The sequence below is a fragment of the Homalodisca vitripennis genome, unplaced genomic scaffold (genome assembly GCF_021130785.1).
Source record: "Homalodisca vitripennis isolate AUS2020 unplaced genomic scaffold, UT_GWSS_2.1 ScUCBcl_4200;HRSCAF=10233, whole genome shotgun sequence".
NCBI lineage: Eukaryota > Metazoa > Arthropoda > Insecta > Hemiptera > Cicadellidae > Homalodisca > Homalodisca vitripennis.
This window is the reverse complement of record NW_025780308.1, coordinates 608-28,491: the sequence shown is the minus strand read 5'-3', so window position 1 is coordinate 28,491 and position 27,884 is coordinate 608. Positions and strand designations below refer to the sequence as shown.

At 34.2% G+C, this 27,884-nt stretch overlaps 1 protein-coding gene across 2 annotated transcripts; it reads left to right on the top strand.

The window, feature by feature from the left end:
- The first annotated feature begins 1,178 nt into the window (after window positions 1-1,178).
- Window positions 1,179-27,422, top strand: LOC124372849 (ubiquitin-protein ligase E3B-like). Of its 2 annotated transcripts, none has more exons than XM_046831258.1 (12): window positions 1,179-1,216; window positions 4,456-4,630; window positions 5,845-5,994; window positions 6,852-6,951; window positions 8,246-8,473; window positions 12,382-12,570; window positions 14,276-14,467; window positions 14,880-15,151; window positions 17,587-17,741; window positions 18,136-18,307; window positions 20,454-20,572; window positions 27,222-27,422. In XM_046831258.1, the coding sequence occupies exons 2-12, from the start codon at window positions 4,473-4,475 to the stop codon at window positions 27,404-27,406; spliced, it is 1,920 nt and encodes a 639-aa protein (XP_046687214.1). In that variant the 5' UTR covers window positions 1,179-1,216; window positions 4,456-4,472; the 3' UTR covers window positions 27,407-27,422. The 2 variants fall into 2 exon arrangements, with proteins under 2 accessions (XP_046687214.1, XP_046687213.1); XM_046831257.1 differs by having other exon boundaries at window positions 1,187-1,334.
- Window positions 27,423-27,884: the final 462 nt, after the last annotated feature.

Below are 27,884 nucleotides of genomic sequence, written 5' to 3'. Positions count from 1 at the left end.
AACTTGTTTTTATTCTTGATCACACTCCGCCACCCAACATGCGAGTGCCTCCGGCCATCAGCGCTGATGTCAACGAAAGAAAAACATCCCTCGAGATAGTACCTATCAGTAAAATGTCAAATTCTAGAGGGGCTGATCAGAAATATAAATTTAATTGTAATGGAAAGGCAATTATGTACCGTGCAAAAAACTTACATAATCATGTGATGCCGCGCGGCCTGCCGTAATCGGGATTCTCGAGAAAGATAAGATAACAGCGACAACAATACCGATCACAATACCTGGAAATGCTTGTTGATTGATTGAATGTTAGTTCTGTTACTCAACTACATCGTTTTATAACGTTCTAAGTTAATTGAAAAAAGTTTAAGCGTTGGGGCATATAACGGAATCTGACCCCATTAACAATTGATAATCGTTGTAAGTTTGTAATTTTGTAATTTATTAAAGAGTTGTTTTTTCGTTCTATCATGTTTGTTTCTATAAATATATATATTTTTGTGTTCTTCATACTGGTGTGGTCGGTATAATCCCAATGTACCACTATTGTATTGAGCATTACACTTTATATATGAAATAAGAATCTTGAATGTAGGCAACATATTACATAACAAAATAAATTTTTTAAAAAATGTCTCAATGATTGTTTAGTTTGTTATTATTACTTTCTCTTTCCTTCCTTATATGTCCACTGATTGCATCGCCACTTATTCAGCAGAATAATAAATTATTCTTTATAGGTAGAAACAATAAATGTACGTACTTGGATAAACTTGGGAATTGGCTTTATATATTATATTTCAGAAACTAGGAACAAACGTTTCAGTTAAGTCAGAGAGAGCAGCAAAGCTAAGAGTGCGTGTTAATACAATTTTCTTACCGACAACATGTACTGTTCACTCTATTTTTAGTCTTCCCCAAACAAAATCAAAGTTTTAAGTTTAGACTGGTTATAAGAATTAATTAATAGGCTATATTATAATAGATTACTCACACGTGTCTTCTGGTCAAAAGACTCATAATCGAACTATCATAATTCAATGTAGGAATAAGGCTGGTTTTATTCAGTATTATGCTTCTAAAAATTGTTTAACACCTTTCACTTTCTCTTTGCTTTAGATTTTTTTAATGATTTCTGACGTCGTCGTCAGCTGATTATGTTTACAATCGTGCTTTATGTCAAAGTGAATAATGAAATGGCCGCGTAGTATCAAAGGTTAGTGTATTGTTCACTTTATCGATGTAAATATACAAAATTGTTTAGTAGTATGTTGTGAAACGAAGGTCAAGTTTACAGCATGCAAAATACTTTTACTTTATTGATGTAGAAAGTGGTAAGTACCAGATTGGTTCATTTTAAAATGTAATATAAAAATAGTTGAATTAGATCTGACACAAGAAGCCTAATGTAAATGAAAATTATTTATTATAGCTTTGTGCGAGGATCGCGTCCTTACTCATAAATTATTGATTTAAAGTGGTAATTGCTAATCAGATGTAAACTAGTTTACAAGATCCAGTCCACATTTATATATCCAAAAAGTTAAAAAAATACTTCCACCTTGAAGGAAGGAAATCTCTCTTGGGTAGGATGTTAAGCCCTCAGGTGAAGTGGATGGTTCTCAAGTAGGGTGATAGGTCCTTAGGTATGGGTGGTTGGTCCTCGGGTGGCTGTTGATTAGAAGAGTCAGATAGTTAGGTTAGGTAATTTTTTGTTAGCTTCATGAAGACAGTAACGTTTATTTACTGTTATTCTCATAGGCTTCTCATAGACCTGACGGAGAAATTCGATGATCTGGGATGTGATCTGAGAACAGGAAAGTACCAATCAGAAATGCCCCTGGCCATCAGTGCAGTCTTCGGTGGCCCCACATTTCTGGCAAAAAACATCCCTCGAGATAGTATTCAAATTCAAGCTCAGATCATGATGTAAAGGGTTTCTTTAACTTTAATACTACTGACCTATTTACGATAACCTAATCTAAAACTACTTAAATCGCATAATAACATTCCATAATGTAATATTATTCCTAGTCTCATTGCTTGCACAAAATGGCCTCAGGTGTTATTTAAGTTAAGACCAGAAAGTCATTATGAGGACACCAAATCATTCAACCCACCTGTTATTTAAATAACAGGATCCCAGTAATAGGTTACCACTGAATAACATGTTCCTGACACTAATACTGCCCATCTGTAATGGCTGCAAGTACAGTGGTTATGTTCATGTTTTTTTTGTCACAACGTCTAAAGATGCGTTTAATCCTTTAAAATAGTAAAAAGTAAGTAAATATTACACCGTTTCGTTTGTTATGTTTTATAAATACATGTAGTCTAGATATTATTTATTCACTATAACATTATTACTTTTTATACTGTAATTTTGAAACACCTATAATGTAATTTGGTTGAAGTAGTTAAATACTGAGGATTATTTACTCATAAATATTGATGAGTCGATAGTCATGAATATCGATCATTCGAGTGTTGGACACTTATTATACTGCATCTGCTCAATTAAAAACTATCAACAAATCACGTGAAGTGGGACTCTTGAACATTTACCGATAATCATTTTATATTTGGCTGAGTAATTTTCTCAAATGGATAGATGACAATGTAGATAAAGCAATCCAGCTGCATCTTTAATTATCATTTAACCAACTTGAGGACTTATCGCAAACTAACAAACCAAGCAAGGCTTATTTTCCCACTATAATTGACTGATTGTGTACCAAACAGATCTATATAATTTTGCTAGTTTTCTAATTTACTGTGTAATTTTACCACCCTGATAAGCTGACCATGAACCAAGCAGATTCTAGGTAAATCCATCTGGTTCCCCTACAGGCAAAAAATCTGTTATGAACTAGCTAGTAAACCATCATTGATTTAGTACTAAACAAGTTTTAAATATTATATAAAATAAATAAGAGAGAATAAAAATAAATATTGACATTAAATTAAAATTTAACAGGAGTTCAGAGAAAAGGTTAATGTTAAAGCGAATTGAATACTGCAGATAAAAAATATTAGGCTGCCTTTAGACTTGAAAAGTATATATTTTTTAAGTCTGATGGTAGATGAAACCAAAACATGTTTTGCGTGCATTTCACAAAATAATTGTATTATTTATATAATAATGAATAATAATTAATCTTAAATAATGAAATATGATGAAAATGTTTAAAAATCACAGTTAAGTGTTAATTGGTTCTTTTGTAAGTGATGGCGATTGGTGCATTTCCTTTTATTTTATTTATTTTTTTATTTCTCACTTGTGTAAATATAATACAAAATTGATCATTACTGTAGATTCCAGTGTTCTTCTTGTCATTCTTTTCCTTTTCACCGTCTTGAAAAAATAGCATAGTCTCCCGAGTGATTTACATGCTCCCCGGTCAACCCAAACTCACCAGACTTCTCAGTTATGCCTGGAAAGCATTCAAACAATTAACCATATATATAAAGACGAATCACCTAGAATGCTCCAAATATCTTGTTTCTCCACCACAACTTTAAATCAGTGACTAGTCCTTAAGTTGTCGGCTTTTACTGCAATTACTACATAGCTTCCAACAATCATTACTATAAATTTAAAAATCCTTTAGGCTTTAACAATTAATTTAAATAACCTAATTATTATGAGATCCATAATTTTTTAAAGGAGAGTCTGATCTTTCAGCCTTACTCTGCATGTTCCCCAAAGACTATAGATGTGTGCGGAGAACCTAACAAGCAAAGTAAGTGGGAGAGATGATCCATTACTGTACAGTTACTGATAAAAAGTTCTTCGGTCACACACAGCACTTGAACCTGTACTAACTCTTGCTCAGATGCAAAGTCCAACACCTCAGATAGTGCAGACACAAGCTCTCCCAATAATATTAACCATATTCTAATTAATTGCTCAATTAAAATCTCATCAATTAAAGTAATTATGTTTCAGCCATTTTGTGTCTAGACAGTTCCAAGTACTTTTCCTGCTCCTTTTTTTTGTAGTGAGGGAAAAAGACTGATTGTCCCCGCGCTTAGCCCTAAAAGGGACCTTTGCCCCTTCCTTACTTATATTTGTGTCCTCAGAATCTGTTCTCTGATGTACTTGGAGCTGAGGAGATATGCTCCCAGGAGTCTTTTCCGAATTTTTGATATGGCAGGACAGTTTAGCCAAATATGCTCCGCTGATTCCTCCTCTTCTCCACAGAGTCTACATTCTTCAGTCTGACTAAGGCCCCACCCTCATAAGATGTTTCCTTAGGGGGTCATGTCCTGTCAACATTCCTAATATCATTCTTATTGTCTTAATCCTGAGGCTATACTCCAATTTCTTATCCTCTTTTCCCAATCTTTTACAAGAGCTTTGCTGTTGGAGAAAGCTATCCTATGTAGCTTTCCTGCCCCTTGGTACTCTCTTGGGTGTGTGTTGCTACAATGACAATTCTTATCTTGTTCCAGGAAATTGATTCGGGAAAATGTTTAAACCAGAGTCGCAGAAGGGAACTTTCCTAGAACAGACTAAAGCTGCAAGAGAAGAAAGAGCGTTAGAGAAGAAGAAAGAGAATGCAGCAATCACAATCCAGGCACACATTCGTGGGTGGCTGGCCAGGTGTCAGTTTCGTCTCCTCATTCTGTAAGTTAAATGTGTCATAGTATTTTAGTTGTTGGCGGTTTCTTTATAAAATAAGGTTACTAAATTGTAATGATTTCAAATGTAACGTACATACCAATAAGGATTTGTATTTGAAATATTTTGTAAAATGCGTTTACCAAAAACTTTACAACATGTATGTAATTGCCATGCTTGTTCATCATTTAATTAAATTTGTTACAGTTTATTGATTATTTATTATCTTTAAATAAATCTGTTAAACATCTTTATATGAAATGATAACATTACGACACCTTTTCACACAAATGGGTGAAATCTGCAACTAAACTAATCATTATGTAAAGGCTGTAAATAATATATCATTGTTACCATTTTAAATTATGGTTGTAACTTTTGGAAAGAAATGATACATTTTGTGTTCTTGAAGTTTCTAACAACTGAGAAACATATATTTTAAACTTTTATGAAACAAAAGTTTTACCAAATTGATTCCACTTAACTGACATTAATTTTTCAGGCGTAATTGTTTAAAACTTGATTTGCACTTCAATCCTTTGAGTTTCTTATGTGTGGCTGGTGTGTCATCTGCATTGACGTACTATTGTCAGATTAATGCACCAGCACGCACAGATGTAAGCAATCAGTGAAACCTGTGTTTATTTAATGCTCTGTGGAATATCTGAGTACATCTGATTCAGAATTGTTGTTGATGAGTCAGGCATTTTTGTAGTGTAAATAGTGACTGTCGCTATTCTATATTATTGACTGTCGCTTTCACCTGCCATTATTATGAAATCTTTGTCATTTCATAATACATTAGGATTAATTTTGGCACTTTTGTAAATTTCTGAATGTCCTGAAGTTGGCAATAGGTGACTGTTTTGCATGTGTGTAAGACAAGTGTTTTACTTATATCAAACACTTCTCAAGGCTAAATCCCAATAAAGATTTTATGATGGTGACTGTGATTGTAGTTTTAATTAAGTATATTATTTTTGTGTCACCATTCATTGTGCTTGTTCATGTTGTTCAAGAGTAAAGAAATATTAACTCGAATTGAAGTAGGATTTGTAAAATTTATATGTGAGATCACATGACATAAAAGATATATTCTATGAAGTACTGGTTGAAGTATTGGGAGCGGCTTGTTCAATTAATACAATGTGGAAGGTGTGAAATGTGGATTCTTGTTTTTTGCACAACTTGTTCACATCTTAATGTTAAATTTTATTCAGGGAGGAGTATGACAACGAGATGAAGACTATAAATGAGGAGGTGAAGTTGGCAGACCTGAAGCCATCTCTCCACATGTATAGAATCATCCAGCGATTTCTAATGGTGTGGAAGAAAGAACGGGATAAGGATAGATTTGATAAATTGTGCAGGTAAACGTGCTATTGGAAAATTAAAAAAATAAATTACAAATCTTCTTACATTTTTAATGAGTTATTAGTTTTCACAAAAAGTCCCAAATCATAAGTTGTTGTTAAACACCGAGTTTATTGGTAACGAGACATGCAGAGCCAATAATGTGTCTGCTCGTTTCAGTCAGCTTTATGCCCAATTGTGTTAGGATGACTAATTGGTCGAAGATATGTTAAATCAGGTAACTCTCTATTCATCTTTTACTTATTTAACCTATGATTTTTTTTTATTCAAGCAGGCCTATTTCAGACCTGACTAATTCAGGACTAAGAATACTCAGCCTAATTTTGTTTTGCTATTTATTACTTATACCGGTGCGTAAAGTTTTGAGAAAACATTCACATTGTAATTTTTTTTAGTATATTTTCAAATGAGTGTAGAGAAGGGTGTGACTGTGGTGGCATCAGGATATTTTTCCATTAATGGTAATGTTCCTGGTTTGATAACAATAAGTTCAGTTTCTGATATTTTATTTATTAAAGCTGAAGGAAGGTAAAATATCAAATTTTAATGTCTGCACAGGTGAAATCCTTCTCCATTTCTCTTCCGTATGGAATTGTTTTTCCTATTGGCAAATAGGAGTACAAGGGTATTATACGTAGCATGTCATATTAAAAATGGAAGAAAACACTGTTACCGCTTGCTGATCTCAGCTATTGTATTTTCTCTAGTACACATATAAAGTACTTCTGTTTGTTTTTGTCACCAAAGGGAAAAATATATTTTTAGAAATTAATGTTGTTTTATGTAATGGTTAAACATTTTTTAGTTATGTTTGCAAATACTTTATTTTTAAAATTTTTGAAAAATGTTGTAGATACCTGGTGCTCAGCCTGGAGGCAGAGAACGGCCGAGTCAGCTACGTAGGAGTGGCTCTGAACAAAGAGTTCGCCATCTCCTGGATAGCTCATATTAAGGTGAGACTGGTCACCATAAGCAGATTTTAGGGTTTTTACGTAAAACATACCTTTAAATTTGGTTAAATAATGACATTCTTACTATTGAGTATATTTTTCAGTGTTTGATGTCCTTTTTTGTTGTATTCCAATAATCTAATTGTGTTAACACCCTAACTGCGGCTCAGTACTGAGTGAGACCGACTGTTTAACAGATACAAACACAGAAGTAAGATCTAAAACTTCAAATTTTTGGAATTGATTTATTTTTGCTTATTACACTTAAACCCTGGTTAACTGAAATAAAGGGGGGGGGGTTAACACAATTATATCACAAAGTAACCTATTAGAATGGGTGCGTAGGGGAAATGAATTACGAACAAAAGGATTTTTGTAAGTTATGCTTTGGAAATGAACGTAGGAGAGGGGGAGATGAGTAATAGCAGTTGATTGAAGTGGTGCAGCGCAGTAGTAGGCTTTTTCATGGCAGCAGTTTTTTTTGTTATCTTAGGACAAGAAGCTTAGAAAATTGCACCTAGTTCTATAAGGACGTTTGCACAGCTTCCGGAGTAACAGGATATTTTGGATGGTTAAGGTTGGGAGTAGAGGCCGCCTCCTGTTGAGATTGATGAGGAAAAGTTTAGGGCACTAATCTCAAGTCATGTCCCCAAGTTAGAAGGAGAAGCCAGCTCTGAACCAGCCTCTCCAGTCAAAGCAGGCAGGGGGTGGCACAGCCTTATGTCTAGGCCGGCAAGAACCTTTCACTCTTAGGTAACAAACCGGTCTAGACCTATCGAATTACCCTTGTACCTCAGAATCTTGAAATTCACAGCTAGTGATGTGCCACTCCTGGATATCCATAAGGTTACCCAGATTTAAGTGATGCATCTGTTTTTGCTGTACCCAGTGTGCGATTAACTCGAAGGTATAAACCAGCCAGAAGTGAACCCTCCTGGGAGTGGTGGCGGTTTGTGAGGGAAGGGGAAGGTGAATCATCTGAAGGACGTTATTTACCCAGCCAATGCTACAGCAATGCTTCATTTACGCACCCACTTTTCTGCCCAGAAGCACAAGATTGACTTAGTGTTCTCCTGTTGAATATTACTATTTTTTTCAGTTATTTATATACACGTTATCATTTATGGAACTGGTTCGGTTGATTTGATTAGACCAATTTAGTAATTACAAATTACAGAGTTTGAATAAAAAAAATTATAATAGTAATTTTTATGTGTTTAATATGATATTTTACAAATTATCTGCAATCCTGGGTAATCATCAACGGTTGAAGTTTAAGTAACTGTTTGCTGTGTAGGACATACTCTGGAAGTGCTGTGAATACCTGGAGGGTCTGAGACCGGATGTGCCGTCAGATACTCGTAGTATTTTGCTGCTATTGCACACTCTGGTGTCCTTCACTGCTACCAACACGTGGGCACTGCTGCGAGCCGCTAACATGGCACCTCTTCGTGCCGGCATGGCGCAGCTATGCGCTAACATCATGGGCCACCTGTTCATGCGAGGCTTCTACATAACACTTAAGGTACCATAGTCTAGTATGTACATTATTAGTCTGTGAAAGCCTCCAGCCATCGGTCTAACACGTAGTCATGGTGATTGGTATAAAAGACACAAGAATGATAGGAGATTTCCGATGAATTTGGTTAAGGAGTGACAATTATATGGAAGTGACCTTTATTATATGCAAAAAGCAAGTAGTTATAACTGCTTGTAAATGGGTTACAATATATACCCTCTTTAGAATGTCATTAAATTAATTACATTTTATTTCCCATGTGATAATATAAAAGTAATATATTTTATAATCATTAATAAAGTCCAAGTACATCAGTCTGCACTGAAATATGGTAAGTAAAAATATAGTTTATGGTGACTAATTGACTTGATGTACTAATTTCTTGTAGTACAGTTCATTGAGAATTGACAATACTTTAGATAAATTTCTATTAATAATTGTAGATTAAATTATAAGATAGAGTAAAATTAGTAGAGAAGATACAAATTATTTTATAGAGTATTTTGGATGGTACATGCTAAATTTTCTTTCTGTGCAAATGTTATCAATATGAGTAGCAAAATGCTCTCAAACTATTGTTGGGAAGATGCACAACAGGACAGCTGATAGAAGTTAGTTACCATTGGGTATCACAGGAGCATCATTAGCTAAGCTTCGTCCGTTCTGTTTTGCTTTTCTTTAAAACAAACTGTATTCAAAGAACCATAACTCACATGGCTTACTGCTATACATGCATTTGTGTGAAACTGTCCCTAGTTTTAGTGAATAATCAAATCAGTAAGAGATAACTGCCTCAGTGAGAACTGTTCTTCAGGTCCAAGTTTGACGAATTATGTTGGAACTATTACAAGACCAGCAAACAGAGTTTTACTTGTGCTTCTCCACCATTTATTCGTGGAGTTGTTTTTATTTTGAGTGTGGAATATTATTGTTCATCGATGGTAATGAGCGTGATTATTTTATTGTAGCACAATTAGGCCAACTTTTAACCTGTTGAGTCCCGGGTTATGGCAGCACAGGGGCATCTGCTGGCCCGGGTTTTTTCTGGCACTTGGTTACTACTTTGCATTATAGTTATTTTTTGCATCTGCATAATCATATACTCTTAAGTTTTATTTTTATGTTTATTTATTTCATATTATTGATATTTCTAAATTCAAATATACATATTTAAATTTATATATATATATATATTTTTGATTCCAAGTGTAAGTTTATTTTTTATAAATCAATAAGACTAGGATAAACAAACTAAATAAATAATATTAGAACAAAACTTTATTTACATGGTCCAGAGTATGGTTTAGGCCTAAAAGTTCCTATAAGTATGGTATTCCATCATACATGGGTGTACACACAGAGACACATTGCAGGGGATACACATGAAGTAAGTGTCTTGCCTTCTTTGTGGTCTTCTGGTCGTGTTGGCACAAACATGACATTTCGCCTGGGCCTGTCTTTGTTTACAGTTGCTGGAATTGGCTCCAAGAAATGACATTGTGTCAGTCTAAGTGGTGTAATATTTGCTGAAGGTCGACCTCCTCTTTTGTCTTTTTTCATCTCACAATGTTTCTCAATGATTTCTCTCACTAATTCCTTACGGAATTCTGATAGTTGAGGAATTTTTCCTGTCATTTGATGCTGCAAAATGTATGCATTACGTATGGTTACATCTAACAAATGGAAAAACAGTTTTTTGTACCACTTCAATGACTTCCGAGCGGTTTCGTTGAACGACAACTGCATATCACCTGCATCAACTGCACCCATGTGCTGATTGTAATCCAGAACACTAACGGGTTTTACAATCTTTTGACCAGTATGGAGATCACGTTTACCAGTTTCTTTCATACCATGTTCATGCATTGTTGATAAAACCCTAACCTCCCGTTGATCTAGCCAACGTTCATATAACATAAATTCTGCATGATGTGAATCAGTTTCCCCTTTTTTCAATTTTTTTAGGCCTTCTTTTGGAACACCACGCCTTGTTGGCAAGCATGTTCCACACATATTTGTACTTTTACTAAATAGTTCTTCTGCTAATGAGGGTGAGACATACCAGTTATCAAGGTACAGTTTGTGTCCAAGATTGAAAAAAGATTGTGTAAGAGTCAACACTACCTGACCTGACATACCTACTTTATCACTGAGGTCTTCAAAATTTAGCTGAGTTTCAGAACCAATATATGGTAAAACATTTAGAACGTATCCTGTTTTGCAATCAGATATGATAAACAGTTTTATGCCAAATCTTGCTCTCTTACTAGGAATATACTGGCGAAAAAGTAGCCTACCTTTCCACAAGAAAAGTGTTTCATCCAATGCAAGATTCTCATAAGGAGTGAAATTGTCAGTAAATGATTTGTTTATAGAACAGAGAATAGGGTTTATCTTATGTAATCTTCCTAAGGTTTTAGAGTTTGTAACAATACTGTTGTTGAAATGCAGCATTCTACACAGTATTAGAAACCTGTTTCGACTCATTGCCTGACCGAAGAATGGTGTTTGAATTACTGTATCGGTAGACCAGTACTCTTTTATTTTATTTTTTCTCACATGGGACATCAGGATACACAATGCTAAAAAGCATAACATTTCACTCTCATTGGTATTGTACCAATTATCAATTTCAGATCTAGAAACATTGGGCAGCTTAGAAACGACTTCATGAAAATAGAGATTAGTCTGCTCAACAATGTGTGATACTAATTCCATTGGAAACAACGACAAGAAAAAATCTAGGTTTGTAGATTCCTTACTTATTCCAGAATCAGCATTTATTCCAGATTTTGAGCTGTCAAATGGAAATATGTGCGGAATAAAGTTGGTATCATTCACCCAGGGATAGGTAATTGGAGGTAGCTTTCTACGTTTGGGGTTAGGCCTACATTCAGTTCCTTCATTACCAGTAAAGTCATTTCTGGGATTATAATTTTGAACTACCTCGTTTATTACCAAGTCAACACTATCCAAAGTAGGCTTATTTGGACGATTATTAGAATAAACAGTATCACCTGATGGCCCTGGTACTGGTTCATCGAGATAACCTAAATCGTGGTTGAAGTCTGCATCACGAACTAGTTCACTAAAAATAAAATCACCACTTCTTACACGACTGAAAATATCCACATCACTTTCGTCGTCACTATCAGATAGTTCACTAAACTCACTGCCAAATAATTCATTAATATCTTGATCAAACAACTCATGCTTACGCGAAGCCATAATTATTGTGTACAAACAACAGCAACCGGCTGAAACGCCTCGACGTTTAGAGTAAAAACAGGCTGCCAAGTATCGTAGCACGAAACAAAATATACCTCACGAGAAAGCCATTGTTCTCCCGAGTAACCCGGTATATTGAACGTCATTTAATTTAGCGAATTGAGTTGAAGAAAACGCAAAAATAAAACGCTCTGCGCACGGCCGCAACAGTACGGCAACGGGCCACGACTGCACACTTGCCTCAGTCGCAACTGTGCGGCTACGGGATCCAACAGGTTAATAGTGATCCTATCCTGTGAAAAAATTCCGCAGTGTCAGCATTACATTACTAGGCCTTACCCAACAACCAAGGAGTTAACTTATTAACGACTATCTGGCCTGATTATTTGTAGACGGAAAGCCAGATATAGACTTGTCGTGTAAAATTGTCTTACATCATTATTGAATTATATACATTTTGTTTAGCTTGATAACAAAAGTTATAGGAAAATTAATTTTGAACTCGCTCCTGGACATCCATAAGATTGCTCAGATTTAAGTGACACATCGGTTTTTGCTTTACCCAGTGATAGGTTCAACTGGAAGGTATAAACCAGCCATAAGTGAACCCTGCTGGGTGATACCTGATAGCAGTTTTCACTATTTTTACATTGAGCATTTTTTCTCAACATAATATCTGTCTGCAGGCACTGTTGGTGAAGGGTCTGGCGCGCTCCAAGGTGTGTCTCAAGCACGTCTCCCTCTCCGCAATCATGACCCTGGCCACCAGACCTCTGATCTCCGCCGGTCTCACGGACAAGCTGGTCTCCATGTTTCTCATCCACATCGTCAGTGTACCAGCCCTGATCCACCACTTGCACACGTTGGCTCCAGAGGTACACACTGCTAATCTTGATAACAGTGCGTTTAGTCTTCACTTTGAGAACCTACGCAATAATTTTACAAGGCACATTAAATTTCGTACGGCATGTAGTGAGGACATTCCAATTAATGTGGGGAATAAATTTGGTGATCGATGCACTTTTGGTTTTAATATTTGTTCTTAAAAAAACTTATAATCATTTACTTTCAACCCTTAAAACGCTGAAGAAAATTTGGCCTGGATACAATTAGCGTTAATTTATTGAAATTCTGGCTAAGTTAAATTTTTTCTGTTTTATCGAATAAGAAATAGTAAACATATTTTTGAATGCCTCAAAAGTAGGTGTGGCGCATGCATATATTTTTGTGTTGTACTGCGCATTTTCAGAACAATTAAAAAAAGAATAGCACTGGTTATTGATTTAATTTTGGTGTTTCACGCATTTCATTTTACTTCCTGATTGTCATAAATCAATACATTTACACATTCATGACTTGTAATGTACACAATGAACTAAAATAAGAGAACATGGATTACTGTACATTATAATTATCACGATTCCGATGGTATGGACATACCCGTAAACTGTACTTTGAAGGTTAAGAATTATAAAAATCTTACAAAAAACACATGCTGAAGCCTACAACTTTGTTGTATTTGATAAATAGGTTGAAGACTCATTAACTTGTGGAGTCCCAGGTTGTTGCAGTTCAGGTACCCATGCTGACTCGGGTTTGATTATTATTGTGCATTACAGTTATTATTTGCTCCTGGAATATCATATACATATAAGATTTATTTTGATTATTATTTATTTAATGTTATATATTAAGTTATACAAATTCAATAATTATTTTTTTAAATTGTAAGTTTTTATTTTATAAATCAATAAAACCATGCAAAAAAACAAGTAACATTAAAACATAATTTTACTTACATGGCCCAGAATGTAAATATGTGTGGTATAAAGTTGGTATCATTCACCCAAGGATAGGTGGTACGAGTCAACTTTCTACGCTTGGGTATTTGCCTAGATTCATTTCCCGTTTGTTCATTACCATTGCTTACATTATGATTTTGAACCACCTCGTTTATAACCAAGTTGACCCAATTCAAAATAGGCCCATTTAAATAAAGATCAGCAAAAGTAGCAGTACCACCTGATGGTCCTGGTATTGGTTTATCAAAATCGTCAAATTTTTCACGACTAAAAATATCCACTTCACTGTTTTGGTCACTGTCGCATAACTCACTAAAATCATTGGTCAATAATTCATTGATTTCTTTATCAAATAATTTCACACTTAAGTGAAGTCATATTTGTGTTTACAAACAACAGTTGCCGGCTGAAATGCCTCGACGTTTGGAGTAAAAACAGGCTGCCAAGTATCGTAATGCAAAACAATATAGACCTCATGAGAATGCCACATGCACGTACATACGTACAAGTATTGTAATGCAAAACTATATAGACCTCACAAGAAAGCCACACGCACCTACACGTGTGTACGTATATACGTTCTGCTGTGCGTCCCAGTATATTGAACGTAATTTAATTTTGCCAGGTTTGTCCAAGGAAACGCAAAATTAAAAGGTTTGCTAGCAGCCACAACTCTGTTAAAACTGTGCAGTAGCAGGATACAATAGGTTAAGAAATCACTTCCAATTGAAAAATGTTTTTGGATGCACAGTGAGTGGATCAGTGAAAACTTTTCCAGTGCCTTGGAGTTCTGGAGTCTTCTGACTTCCTCCTGCGAGCCCTGGAGTTGCTGAGTGGTGAGCAGGACATGAGGATAGTATTCAACACCCTGGAGGGTAACTACGCCCTGTGTCTGTTGGCCAACCTGATACAGTTGGTATACCTGCAGCGAGATACCACCTTCCAGCTTATTCATTTCCCCATGTTCACTGTGAGTACTTTGGTGTTTCTTACACTGTTTAAGTAGCATTTTTATGTCATTACAATTTGTAATTCATTTTTTGGTTTGAATCGGATTACTGTGCAAAATAAAAATAAAGTATTTTAAAACACATAATTCTTATGCATGAGTAGTTCTTCCTTATTTAACAATACAAACCGTTACAAGTGTAATAAAAACTGTTTGAGCATATTAAAACTTGAACTGAGCTATACTTTTGATTTTTAGAAATAACTGGACAAATGGATTATGGACACACAAGTTTGTGCATGGACCGTCACATAATCCATATTTTTCTGATCCGAATATCCCAAAAGCCACTTTAAAATCAAAATTGTATCATACTACTTTCTCTTATAATATAATAATGATATAACTGATAACAACATTATTATGGTGCTAGCTGGTTATAACACGTCTGCTTGAGTCGTGCCAGCATTACGTGACGACCAAGCAGTCTAACCTGACCCACTGGAACCCGGTGCTGGGGTGGTTCGCCCAGTCGCTAGACCCCGGCCTACAGGAGGCTATCCCGCAAGTGAAGGACCAGTTGTTCCTGCTGTGGAGTCAGCCCGTCGTGGCAGCACTGCTCGGCTCCGCTCTGGACCAGGCGTTGGAACAGTTCCCAGAGACCCCTCCACCACCCACACCTCCTCCGAGCAGTAACCTCTTCAAGTGAGTCACCTGCAATTGTCATTTTGTAATCTTTAATTCATATACCCTGTACAACCGGTGTAACAGTGAGTTTGTCATTATTTTAACCCTTCACATGCCACTAATAAATCCATTAACTTTCCTATAACGCTAAGACAAGTAGAACAATTTTGTTTCTTTAAGTTCAAAGCTAATTTTTAATATAACTAAATTATAAGAGGTAAAAGTAAATAAAGTATAAAACAGAGCGTTTCACTTAAAATTAGTGTATTTGTTGTAAAAATATAATAAGAACTATTTATTTCAAATAAATTTCAATTTAATTATGAAATGAAATGAAACTGAAAAGTTTAATTACATTAAGATAAATATTTCAAACTAATCACAACACCTCTACACGATGAATAATAATGAGATACGTAGTAGACTTGCGCACTTTTGCATGCTCGTGACAACCAAGAAAGCAGTAATACACGCCACGAATATATTTGGTTATGGGTCTGTAGGAGATGCAAAACTGACCAGCAGGTGGTCGGAGTTAGACAAAGGGCACTCCCCTCCCCTTGCTGCTGCTGAGTGAAGGTCATTTATTAATACTTACTTGGCAACCGCAATAAGCACGAAGTGTGCTCCAGGCATTTCAAAGGCTTTTTGTGAAATAAAAAACTCTGCAAGAGATGTAATCTATAATATCGGATATAACTGTATTTGGCATTTTGGTCAAAGTCTGCCATTCTATTATATCCGTCTATGACGTGGGAAGGGTTAAATTATGGACAGTAATACTGACTACTTGTTGAATGATTGGGCTTAAATACAGATTAATGAAAAAAAACTGAAGTGAACCAAATAATTTTCTTTACTTTACCAAATAATTATCATCTCACTTGTATTTTTTAAGAATGTCATCCAGCTGATTATCATGTTTTCATTCAGTGTTTATTTCAACCTTTTTTCTTGTCTCAGACCAATGAACGAACTTAATACTTCATATTAACTCTTTTGATACTCTTATTTTGACTTCCACCAAAACTAACACAGGAATTCCGCTATTGAATTATTGATAAAACAGGGTTAATGATTCAAATTAACTGTTAGCTCGCAGATTATAAAGTTGAAAAGTCGTACATATTATTTTGGTTAATTTTGAAGTTACTACAACAACATAAGATTGATGAATCAAAATACAATATTGATCATGTATGGAGTACATAGTCTGATGAATAGTTATTCTCCATACCAAGAATCAAATCTTTTTACCCTTCCACTCAAATTTCCTGACCCTGTTGTTTCATTGAACTTGCATTTATTTGTATTGATATACTTAGATCCGAGAAAAGTCAGCAAAAAAAAAAATAAAGAAAATAAAAAAATATAAAAAAAACGGCTTACCATACTCTGTTTGAAAGTAGATATAGGTTAGTAGCAGCAGAACATTTTTACATAGTAATAATTTAAAATTAATGAAAATTATTAAAAATAAATAGAAAAATTAACAATAATTTTCATTTAAATAATGAAACCTTTTCAGCTGCTTATAGTGTGGTTTTAAACATTTTTCCAACAATACAACTTCAAAGCTGAAAAAAATACATAATTTACATTTAATAAATATCAAGCTTAACCCTTTGGGTACCAACATCCAGATAATCAGATATGCAAAGAAATTCAGATATTAAATCTGGATATGTTCCAGATGTTATTTTTATATTTTTTAAAATTAATTTAATTGTTTTTAAAATCAAATATACTATATTTTTTAAATTTTTACTGACATTTGTTATTGTAAATACACTACAAGTTATCAACTTAAAATGTGCAAAAAATAATCAAACCGTGTTCTAAAAATTTTTTATTTATTATATAACCAATAAATCACTGTATTTTTTTAGTGAAATCAAACATTTTGCATCTGACATTTTTTGTTTAGAATTTCTTCTTACTTAAATAAAGGGAAAATATTATAGTATTTCACCTGTTACAAAATTTATGTATTGTTCAAAAAATCATTAATTTTTACAAAAAAGGAGTTACATGAAAAATGTAAAATAGTGCACAACAGCCTAAAAAGAGTCCCAATATTATTCGGTAATCCTTGGGTAAAAGTCACTGGTATTTCTTGGACACAATGAAAACTTTTTGTCTGGTACCCAAAAGGTTAAAACAGCTTTGGCTAAGCTGACAACTAGGTTGACATGTTAGAGCAATACAGTGTATAATAATAATGCCATATTGATATCAAATAGCCAATGATGTACGATGTCGCCGAAACCATGAAATTCTTGGAAGTGAAATCCAGCAATATCACCAGGGTGGCAACATTCTAGTGGAAAGGGTTTCAAATAGATTCAAATTTTAAATGGATCCACATTTTATATCCTATAAAATAGGTTAAGTAATTTAATCAGCAATAATAATTCCGATACACGCAATGTTGATTTATGTTCATCATTCAGACGTGCCCTCGAGGCCAGGACAAACAGAGCGAATGCGGCAAAACAACTGCGCAACAAGCTGGGTAGTCCTGAGACGACCAAAGTTGCACTCATCTGCACTCTCTACCACACTGCACTCAACACACTCACTCAGCTTCGTCTAGATATACTGACTGGTATGTACCGAGTTTGTTGAATTTTCTTTTGTAACAGTATTTCTATGATAAAACAATCTAAAAATGTATTTCTTTAAAACTAAAGTAATTTGTTGGTATTCATAGATGTCGGATTTGTATCTTTTAATTAGTAAATGTCAAATACTTCTTAAATTTACTGTATAGTGTGTAAGAAACTGTTTTTAATCTACTTTTTATTCATTCTACTATTATTATCAAAATAGCATCCTCTTTCAAGGTGAACTAGCAAGGTGTCTGTCATCAGCAGAAGTGAAATTTGACTTCTGTTTTTTAATTTTTACCACTATCTAAAACAAACAAAAGTGTATATCTCTATAATGTTTATTTCATTATGTACAAGATACTCTTAGTCATCTCTAGTTCTTGTGTGTAGGTCTATGTTACCAAGACAAGATCCTCTATCAGCTGTGGAGGTTTCTGACCTCGCTAGGACCTCACTGTGGTCTCAAGCCCTTCCTCAACCTGCTCTCTGTCAACACCAAGGGTTCTGCTCCAGAGTTCAACATTCTCATATTGTTCGCCGACTGCATGACGCATTATGTAACGTGAGTAACATAGCGTACTTATCAGCAGTATGGGATCTGGACCTCTCTAAGATATTATACAGTTCAGTTCACCTACCTCTTAATGCAGCGTCTGGAATCTGATGCTATTACAGACTTGACTCTTGGAATCTGGAGTCATGTTCGTCTGAAGAGATCCAAGAAATGTTGTCAACGAAGAAGCTTAAAACGAAATATTTTCATCGTTTCAACATCAGAGACACCTAGAATCAAAGATAAAGTGTAATACAGGTGAGTTGGTATTCTCATTGTCTCATCAGGTGCACAATTGAGTGCACTACGATGTTACTGACGCTATCCCAAAGCGCTTTGGAGCAACCAAGTTTTCTACACATAACGTAGCCATAGTGGGAATTTAATATGAACGTTGAGTTTAGCTCCCCAGTTCACCTTCCTCGTAATGCAGCGTCTAGAATTCGATGCTGTTACAGAGGTTCTCATACTGTTTGCTGATTGCATGAAATGATCACTAGGTGTCAGTACACCTGATATATTAACCTCTCAACACCTGTGGGACAGGTAGGAGGAATACCTAACTCACGTAGCGTAACCTCTGAGGATCCGGTGGTTATTCTCTCTTTGATGTTCATATAGCTGTTCTACACAATCCTCATCATAAATCCTTGAAGTAGCTGGAGTGTTAGACTTCACTCATATAGAAATGGAGCACTGAAAAGACTATATCAGATATCAGAGGAATTGCAAGGTTACTTCTTAAAATAAATATGTACCACTATGGTCGCTGAACCATGAATATTGTATTACCTAATGAGCCGTTGCAGAAACATAATACTCCGTTTGTATTCGTTTCTGTGTATTTAGGTTGCATTACATAAGTACAAATTTTGCTGGTTTTATTTCAGTAGTATGAGGAGAGAAACAAACGTTTTGATTGATAAGGTGTAAAATATATTTTTAAATATTAAAAAATGATATTTAAATCAATGTTTTCATGAAGAGAATGGTGATTAACCCTTTGAGGAGTAATGACGTCTTGGAACGTCACTAGGTTCTGTTCCACAGGAGTAGTAACAGCTGAAACATGAAAATACAACCTAGGAGTAAAAAAAAAACACATGAAACGTATTCTTTTTTTAAAATTGATTACAAATAAAAATGTACAAAAGTGGGAATGTTTACATTTTTTGTGGTTTACAGGTGATTTACAAATTTTTTTGGTGTGAAATTCCTCAAAACAAGAGTAAATACACAATGCTACATTGCAGTATGGGCAGTGAAATGTGGTATCCTTCCTCTTCTTTTCACGGGTGGTTGTGTTGTAGCATACATAACACCGCTTTTGAGCTTTCCTTGCTTGACCTTCAGGAGTAGTTGTTGTTTCTAACAGATGGCGTGTGCGGCCCGGCCTGTCCGCTCGAGAAATAAGATGGTTGATAATAATGTCTTATTTGCCGATTATTCTGCCTCAAAAATTACACTACCAACTATGGTTTGGTTTTAAATCAGTTTTAAATAACTATATGGTTCTAAATGGATGCAAATAAAACAAAAACGAAAGAAAAAAAAACAATTTCATAACAAAGAATAAATGACGTTCTGGAACGTCACTACTCATTTTGGCTTGTTTTTCATTTGACGTTCTGGAACGTCATTACTATTTTGAAGCAGTTTCTCGTACTACTCAAAGGGTTAAACAATATTTTGTTGATCAATATTTGTGTAGAAAGTAGATTTAAAAGGCAAATAAAGCAGATCCTTTATGATTTTGTCATTTTATAATGAGTTTGATCAAGTTTCAAAAAGTGTTGCAGTCTTAAAGTATTAGTGATGATGATGATGTGTAAACGTTGCAGTATTGGTTGACAAATCAGGTAACAGATTCTACAAACTTGTCCAGTATCTGCTTTTTAATAGGTGCTCAAATTTGTATAAATGCTTCAATATTAGTCACCTATTAAAAGTGGTGTTCCACAAGGGTCAGTACTGGGATCTGTACTCTTTTTTCTCCTAACTAATGATTTCCGTATAGTTTTACAAGGACTTCGTTAAACAGTGATGATGTGGACAACACTATTATAACACTGTCTGACAGAGCAAAAGAGCAACATGAAATCTCACAGGGTCTAATTACTCATAGACTAATGAATTGGTAATGTTTTTATTGCAGGATTCTTGATGACATTGAAATGTATGAGCAACAGAAACCATTCACACTGAATGACTACATCTCAATGTCCAGCTTCCTCAACCACTTTCTATTCACGGGCATCATGAATAATTATTTTGGTAAGAATTTATTTTTATCAACATATTTTATTTTTATTTTACATAAATTTTCCTTTAGTAATCAAATGTAGTATTGCATTCAGTGGTAAACATAAATTCCACAACCAAAATTGTGCTATTTCATGATTGTAACATGTCAATAGTCAATAATATTTTTTTTCATAAACATTAAGTTTAGATATTATTAAATATTAATAAAAACACAACTTTTCCAAATTGTTTATTATTTCGGGCGAGGCCTTTCAAAACCAAAGGTTTCATCTTCAGGCAACTCCACAAATAAATATTTACATATTGTTTGTTAAAATTAATATTAAATTAACATATGGTGTAAAATGTAAATACAAAAATTTTGGAAATATTTCAGCCAGTATGAAAAAATTATATTTGACTAGAGTTTAATTTTTGAATAAATTCAGAAGAAAGAAGATTGGAATTTTCAATAGGGCCCTCTTCATTGTTCATGAGTTTTTTCTTTACTTCTGTTTATGTATAGTGTTTCCCAAGCATTCAAGTTCATTGGTTTTGTTATTTCTTTTATTAATTTTAGATTTGTAATTGATGTTTTGTGTCCTGATTCAATGCAGTGCTTGGCTACAGCAGATTTGTCAACTCTTCCATATTTTGTGTGTGATAAATGCTCTTTAAATCGTGTTTTTATTGTTCTTTTTGTTTGTCCAATATAAATTTTGTCACAGTCATTGCATCCAATTTCATAAATTCCCGATTTACTATCATTTGAAATTTTGTCCTTAGGGTTTCCTAAAAATTTGGGATAATTTGTTGCTTGTTCTGTGAGTGACAGTTTTTATTTGTATGCTTTTTAAAAGTTTTGCATATTTGGTTTGAAAAAGTGCTGTATGTTGTGCAAATAAATTCATGTTTTGTGTCTTCAGGTGGTCTTAATGTTGTCTTATCTTTTCTACTTTTTCTTTTTAAAGCTTGTTTTAGTATATTGTCAATGAGTTGTGTAGTGTAACCATTGAACATAGCAATAGATTTGATGTAATTTAGTTCTTTCTTGTAGTTTTCTGTTGAAAGTGGTGTATTTAACAGTCTATAAATCATTGAATTAAATGTTGCTCTTTTTTGTGCAGAAGGATGGTTAGATTCATTGATAATGAACCTATCTGTATGAGTTGGTTTTCTGTAGATATCAAATTCAAATTTTGTTTCATTTCTAATAACTAATACGTCTAAAAATGGGATACTATTGTTTTGTTCAATTTCATATGTAAATTTAATAGTAGGGTAAAACGAATTTAGAGTTGTGATAAAATCTTGTATGTTTTCATTTTTATTAAATATTGCAAAAATATCATCGACGTATCTTATCCATTTTCTTGGGAAATATGTCATTTTAGATTTGGCTGTAGTTTCAAAATAGCTCATAAAAATATTGGCAATAAAACATGAGAGAGGATTTCCCATAGCTGTTCCATCAATTTGGGTATAATAAGATTCTCTATATTGGAATGTGCTCTGATTCATACATAAATTTATCATACGGGAATATTCATCAATTATTTCCCTTTTGTAAATTTTGAGAAGTTAACCAATCTGTAATTATTTTAATTGTGTCCTTAATAGGAACATTAGGATAAAGCGATGTTACATCAAAAGAAACGAGATATTCATCTTCATATATTAAAGACATTGTTCTATATGAAGATGAATATCTCGTTTCTTTTGATGTAACATCGCTTTATCCTAATGTTCCTATTAAGGACACAATTAAAATAATTACAGATTGGTTAACTTCTCAAAATTTACAAAAGGAAATAATTGATGAATATTCCCGTATGATAAATTTATGTATGAATCAGAGCACATTCCAATATAGAGAATCTTATTATACCCAAATTGATGGAACAGCTATGGGAAATCCTCTCTCATGTTTTATTGCCAATATTTTTATGAGCTATTTTGAAACTACAGCCAAATCTAAAATGACATATTTCCCAAGAAAATGGATAAGATACGTCGATGATATTTTTGCAATATTTAATAAAAATGAAAACATACAAGATTTTATCACAACTCTAAATTCGTTTTACCCTACTATTAAATTTACATATGAAATTGAACAAAACAATAGTATCCCATTTTTAGACGTATTAGTTATTAGAAATGAAACAAAATTTGAATTTGATATCTACAGAAAACCAACTCATACAGATAGGTTCATTATCAATGAATCTAACCATCCTTCTGCACAAAAAAGAGCAACATTTAATTCAATGATTTATAGACTGTTAAATACACCACTTTCAACAGAAAACTACAAGAAAGAACTAAATTACATCAAATCTATTGCTATGTTCAATGGTTACACTACACAACTCATTGACAATATACTAAAACAAGCTTTAAAAAGAAAAAGTAGAAAAGATAAGACAACATTAAGACCACCTGAAGACACAAAACATGAATTTATTTGCACAACATACAGCACTTTTTCAAACCAAATATGCAAAACTTTTAAAAAGCATACAAATAAAACTGTCACTCACAGAACAAGCAACAAATTATCCCAAATTTTAGGAAACCCTAAGGACAAAATTTCAAATGATAGTAAATCGGGAATTTATGAAATTGGATGCAATGACTGTGACAAAATTTATATTGGACAAACAAAAAGAACAATAAAAACACGATTTAAAGAGCATTTATCACACACAAAATATGGAAGAGTTGACAAATCTGCTGTAGCCAAGCACTGCATTGAATCAGGACACAAAACATCAATTACAAATCTAAAATTAATAAAAGAAATAACAAAACCAATGAACTTGAATGCTTGGGAAACACTATACATAAACAGAAGTAAAGAAAAACTCATGAACAATGAAGAGGGCCCTATTGAAAATTCCAATCTTCTTTCTTCTGAATTTATTCAAAAATTAAACTCTAGTCAAATATAATTTTTTCATACTGGCTGAAATATTTCCAAAATTTTTGTATTTACATTTTACACCATATGTTAATTTAATATTAATTTTAACAAACAATATGTAAATATTTATTTGTGGAGTTGCCTGAAGATGAAACCTTTGGTTTTGAAAGGCCTCGCCCGAAATAATAAACAATTTGGAAAAGTTGTGTTTTTATTAATATTTAATAATATTTAAAGAATTTCCAATTGCTCCAAGAGTCTACAATTAAGTTTAGAGTTAGTGCCAATCAGGTTACATAAAAATTACTCTGACAATGTAATCAACATAGTGTCAAAATTTGTTTTGACTCATTGTTTATCAAGTCCGTACAAATTCACCCTCCCTCCAACGAAAAGCCTCTGTCACTGTGTAAAAGGCGTGATAAAGTTGCCAGTTGGTGAGGTAGGTTTTTCATTGGAGTCCTGGATTCTTTTTAAGCTCATCTGGAAGTAGGTTGTGAGAAGTTTCATCACCACGTGGTTTAGGAAACTTGACACCATAGAAGAATACGACATATAGAAACGTTTTCAAAATAAAAACACCAATAGTGTGATACTAAACAAAAAATTTCAATTCAGTTCCCATTATATTCTTAATATGATCCTTGGTCACATGAATACTTTACTAACTACTTATAAGACTCTAGTACAGGGGTTCTCAACCGGTGGGTCGCGACCCCCTTGGGGGTCGCGGGACAGGTCTGGGGGGGTCGCAAGATAGGTGATAAATGAAAAAAAAACTAAAAATCTCAGGCCATATGTACCATATGAGCGGCGAATATCAAATGAAGCGACCATGTACTTATTTAGAAACTGAGTTGAGTCCGCTTGTTAAATACAATAAGTATATTTAATCAATTTACAATTAATCAATACTATTTTAAAATACAACTATAATTAACAAAAAGGAACAAATGGAGCTCTAAATGACTCAACATCGCTGCTAAAAATGATGGTGCCTGCCGCGCCGCTTGTATCGTAACGTAGGCCTTATTGTTGTGAGACAAAATTTGTTTATTCTAAAAAAGGCACACTACACAAAATACATTGCAAAAAATACATTTGTTTTTAATTCCAGCAGAATCACTTAATGAGAAACTTGAGCTTGCTTTGAATTAACTAACTGTAGAATGTCTGGGTTGATTTTTGTCAAACACAAAATAATATCATTTTCCAGTGCCAAACGATTCTTTGATTTGGTTTTTAAATTCACCATTGTGGAAAATCCTTTTTCACAATTGTAAGAAGTAGAAAAAGGTATCAAAATCTTCAATGCTACTTTGGTCAATTCTGGGTGTTCCTTCTTTATACTTAGCCAAAACTTGTCGGGACAAACATCGTCAAAAGTTAGTTTCAATGACTGATCACTTGATATATCTATCAGTTCATCGTGGAGGCCAGCATTCAATTCAGCTTTTTGAACAGCTTTTTCGGAAAATGGTTTTGTTATCCACACAGATCCACTTGCATCTTTAACAGGAATATAATCATTCAACTGCTTCATCAAGGCTTCAAGGTGTGATGATATGAGTAATGAGAGAGATGATGTGTCAATGGATGTGTCACCAATACTTGGGACATACTCCTTGAATTCTTGTGTAAGTTGGAAATTTTTCAAAGTCTTCATCCTTTATTCTTGTATTCCAAAGAGTAAGTTTTCTTACAAATGCATTTACTCGGTCTTTGAGCATACAAAATAGTTGTTTCTGGTCCTTGTAGGGATGAGTTCAAAATGTTGAGTTGAGAAAAAATATCAGCTAAGTAAGCAAGCTTTATTAACCATTTTTCATCGCTGAAAAAATGGGAAAGTTCATGTTTACTGTCCATTAAAAAAGCAACATTTCTGATCTCAATAAAAACAGCCTACTCAACACGTTACCCCGAGACAGCCATCTCACTTCGGTGTGGAATAGCAAATGTTTGTGCAGGGCTCCTACCTCTTCACACAAGTTTTCAAGTAATTTACTCTGCAATGGTCGACCCTTGACGTAGTTAACAACTTTGATAGCCTAGCCAAAACTTGACGCAAGTCATCCGGCATTCCTTTAGCTGCCAAAGCTTGTCTATGTAAAAAAAATGCATTCAGTTTGCATTTGGCATTAACGTTTTCAACCTGGCAATCAATCCGCTGTTTTTACCCGAAAGGGCTCTTGCACCATCACTACAAATTGAAACACATTTGTTCCAATCAATTTCAAATGGTTCAGTTGCCTCAATGAACACTTTAAAAAGAATTTCACCTGTGGCATGGTCTGGCAAAGATTTTGCAAAATAATACATTTTCCTTAATAGAGTGACCGCAATCATACCTAATAAAACACAAAAACTGAGCACAGTTAGCAATGTCAGTTGATTCGTCGCATTGAATCGAAAAAAAAAAACGTGCTTTCTTTTATTTGCATCTTTAGCTGGTTCTGAACATCTTTCACCATGTCTGATATTCGTCGTGATACAGTGTCATTTGATAGTGGGATTTTTTTTAGCTTGTCAGCTTCTTGAGGATTAATCATATTTGAAACCATATCGATTGAGACGGGAAGAATTAATTCATCAGCAATGGTATGTGGCTTCCCCACTTTAGCAATCTTTAGCGCTACCTCGTACGAAGCTTTGAGGGCATTTTTGCTAACATCAGTATGACTTTTAATATTTACCTGTTGACTGCGAAGGGACAGCAGTTTTCTCTGGAAAAACTCGACTGGTTTGTTTTTCAGCGCAGAATGCTTAGTTTCAAGATGACGCCTCATTTTTGAAGGTTTCATGCTTTCAACTGATAAAACTTCACTACAAATAACACACTGAGGTTTGTTTTCAAGTTCAGTAAAACCAAACTGTAGATATGCATTATCATACTTTCGGCATTTTGGTTTTGAGACTTCGGAACTACTTTTGCTACATGAAGCTTCTCTTTTTAAAAACTTATCCATTATTAATACTAAAACGTGAGTGTTCAATTTGAAGATCAAAGTACGCACTATTTCTCAAGACGTCAGGCAGTCGACTGGCACAGTGGCTTGTCGGAGGACGAATTGCGCCGTGCGATGGCTGCGCGCGCAGCTCCATGTCAGGCTGTTTCCGCGGCTTTAAATACACCACGCATCAGTTCTGTAAATACACTGCGCACAGTTATTGCCTGCTTTGATATTGAAGAATTGAAAATGATTAAAATTACTTTCGTTACATTTATTACCGGATTGTTTATTAATTATTAAGAAATTAGTGCTCACTAACGTTTTTATATAGTTTTGAATAGTGTTTTTTATATTTTTTAAAACTAATTATTGCTGTTTTTTTTGCATACAAAGGCTTACTTTACGATGTTACAAGAAGGGGGTTGCCAAAATTCTCAACCTAAAAAGGGGGTCGCAGTGTTGAAAAGGTTGAGAACCACTGCTCTAGTAGATATGATTGAATCAGGAAGCAGGGGTGACAAAATCTTCAACCCTCAGTTTTTGCGTTCATGGTTGTGGGTATATGGAAGGCCCATCATCATCTATATGTACTTTAAATTTTTTTATCGTAAATGTGTCTTATTTATTGATTTTGTGTTTTATTATGTATCATTTTTACATGTTTTTGACTTCCATTGACTTCTGTGTTCTATATACCCGATGATGGGACTTTCGTCCCAAAACATGTAGTAAGAATTGTACAGAATCGAATTTTGGAACTTATAACAAGTTTAAAGTACCATACATTTGTCTGTCTGTTTAGAACCGAAAAGTATAAAACAGCAATGGTCTGTTCCATTCGTGCCACACACTGCTGATGGTGTTGTACCGCAGAGACTGTCGCCGCAGCTACACGCAGCCCGGTCACTGGCTTGTCAAGGATCTACGTACATCTGCGTTCATGGCCGACCTCGACAAAGGCAAGAAGCCCAACCAGGTAACTGCTAAGAGTGTGCAGTTCAATATGTGCAGTTAGTGTTAGATTTATAATTTTAAATAATAACTAAAACACAAATAAAAGAAAGATTGATAAAAAACACTAACAATCTATTTACTCTTCTGCAAAGTTACAAAATTCTGAATATAAAAAATATTCTTCTTGCAAAGTTAAGGATTTCAGTGCCTCTTTAAACTTTACTGAATTAACCCCTAATGCGTAACGTGACAACTGAAAAACCATTGACACCTAGTTTAAAGTCAGCTGTTGGAGAAAATATTACACCAGATACAGACATCGAAGCACCCGGAACTAGTAGCTGTGTTTTCCCAAGAATGACCTATTTACCTTTTAAGCCTAATGTAAGTTGTTCTAAAAATCATAATAATAATAATAACGTCTTTATTTGCAGCGATTTTCAACATTACATTGTTGTTTTTCAAAATAACTGAAGTCATACATTTTTAATCAAGGCACATACAAATATAT

What these genes read in the sequence shown, in the direction of transcription:
- LOC124372849 (XM_046831258.1), top strand. Translation starts at nt 4,473, where the DNA reads ATGTTTAAACCAGAGTCGCAGAAGGGAACTTTCCTAGAACAGACTAAA. An exon ending in CAGTTTCGTCTCCTCATTCT is followed by an intron (nt 4,631 to 5,844) that starts GTAAGTTAAATG and finishes AATTTTATTCAG; the next exon opens with GGAGGAGTATGACAACGAGA. An exon ending in TCGTCTAGATATACTGACTG is followed by an intron (nt 17,742 to 18,135) that starts GTATGTACCGAG and finishes TCTTGTGTGTAG; the next exon opens with GTCTATGTTACCAAGACAAG.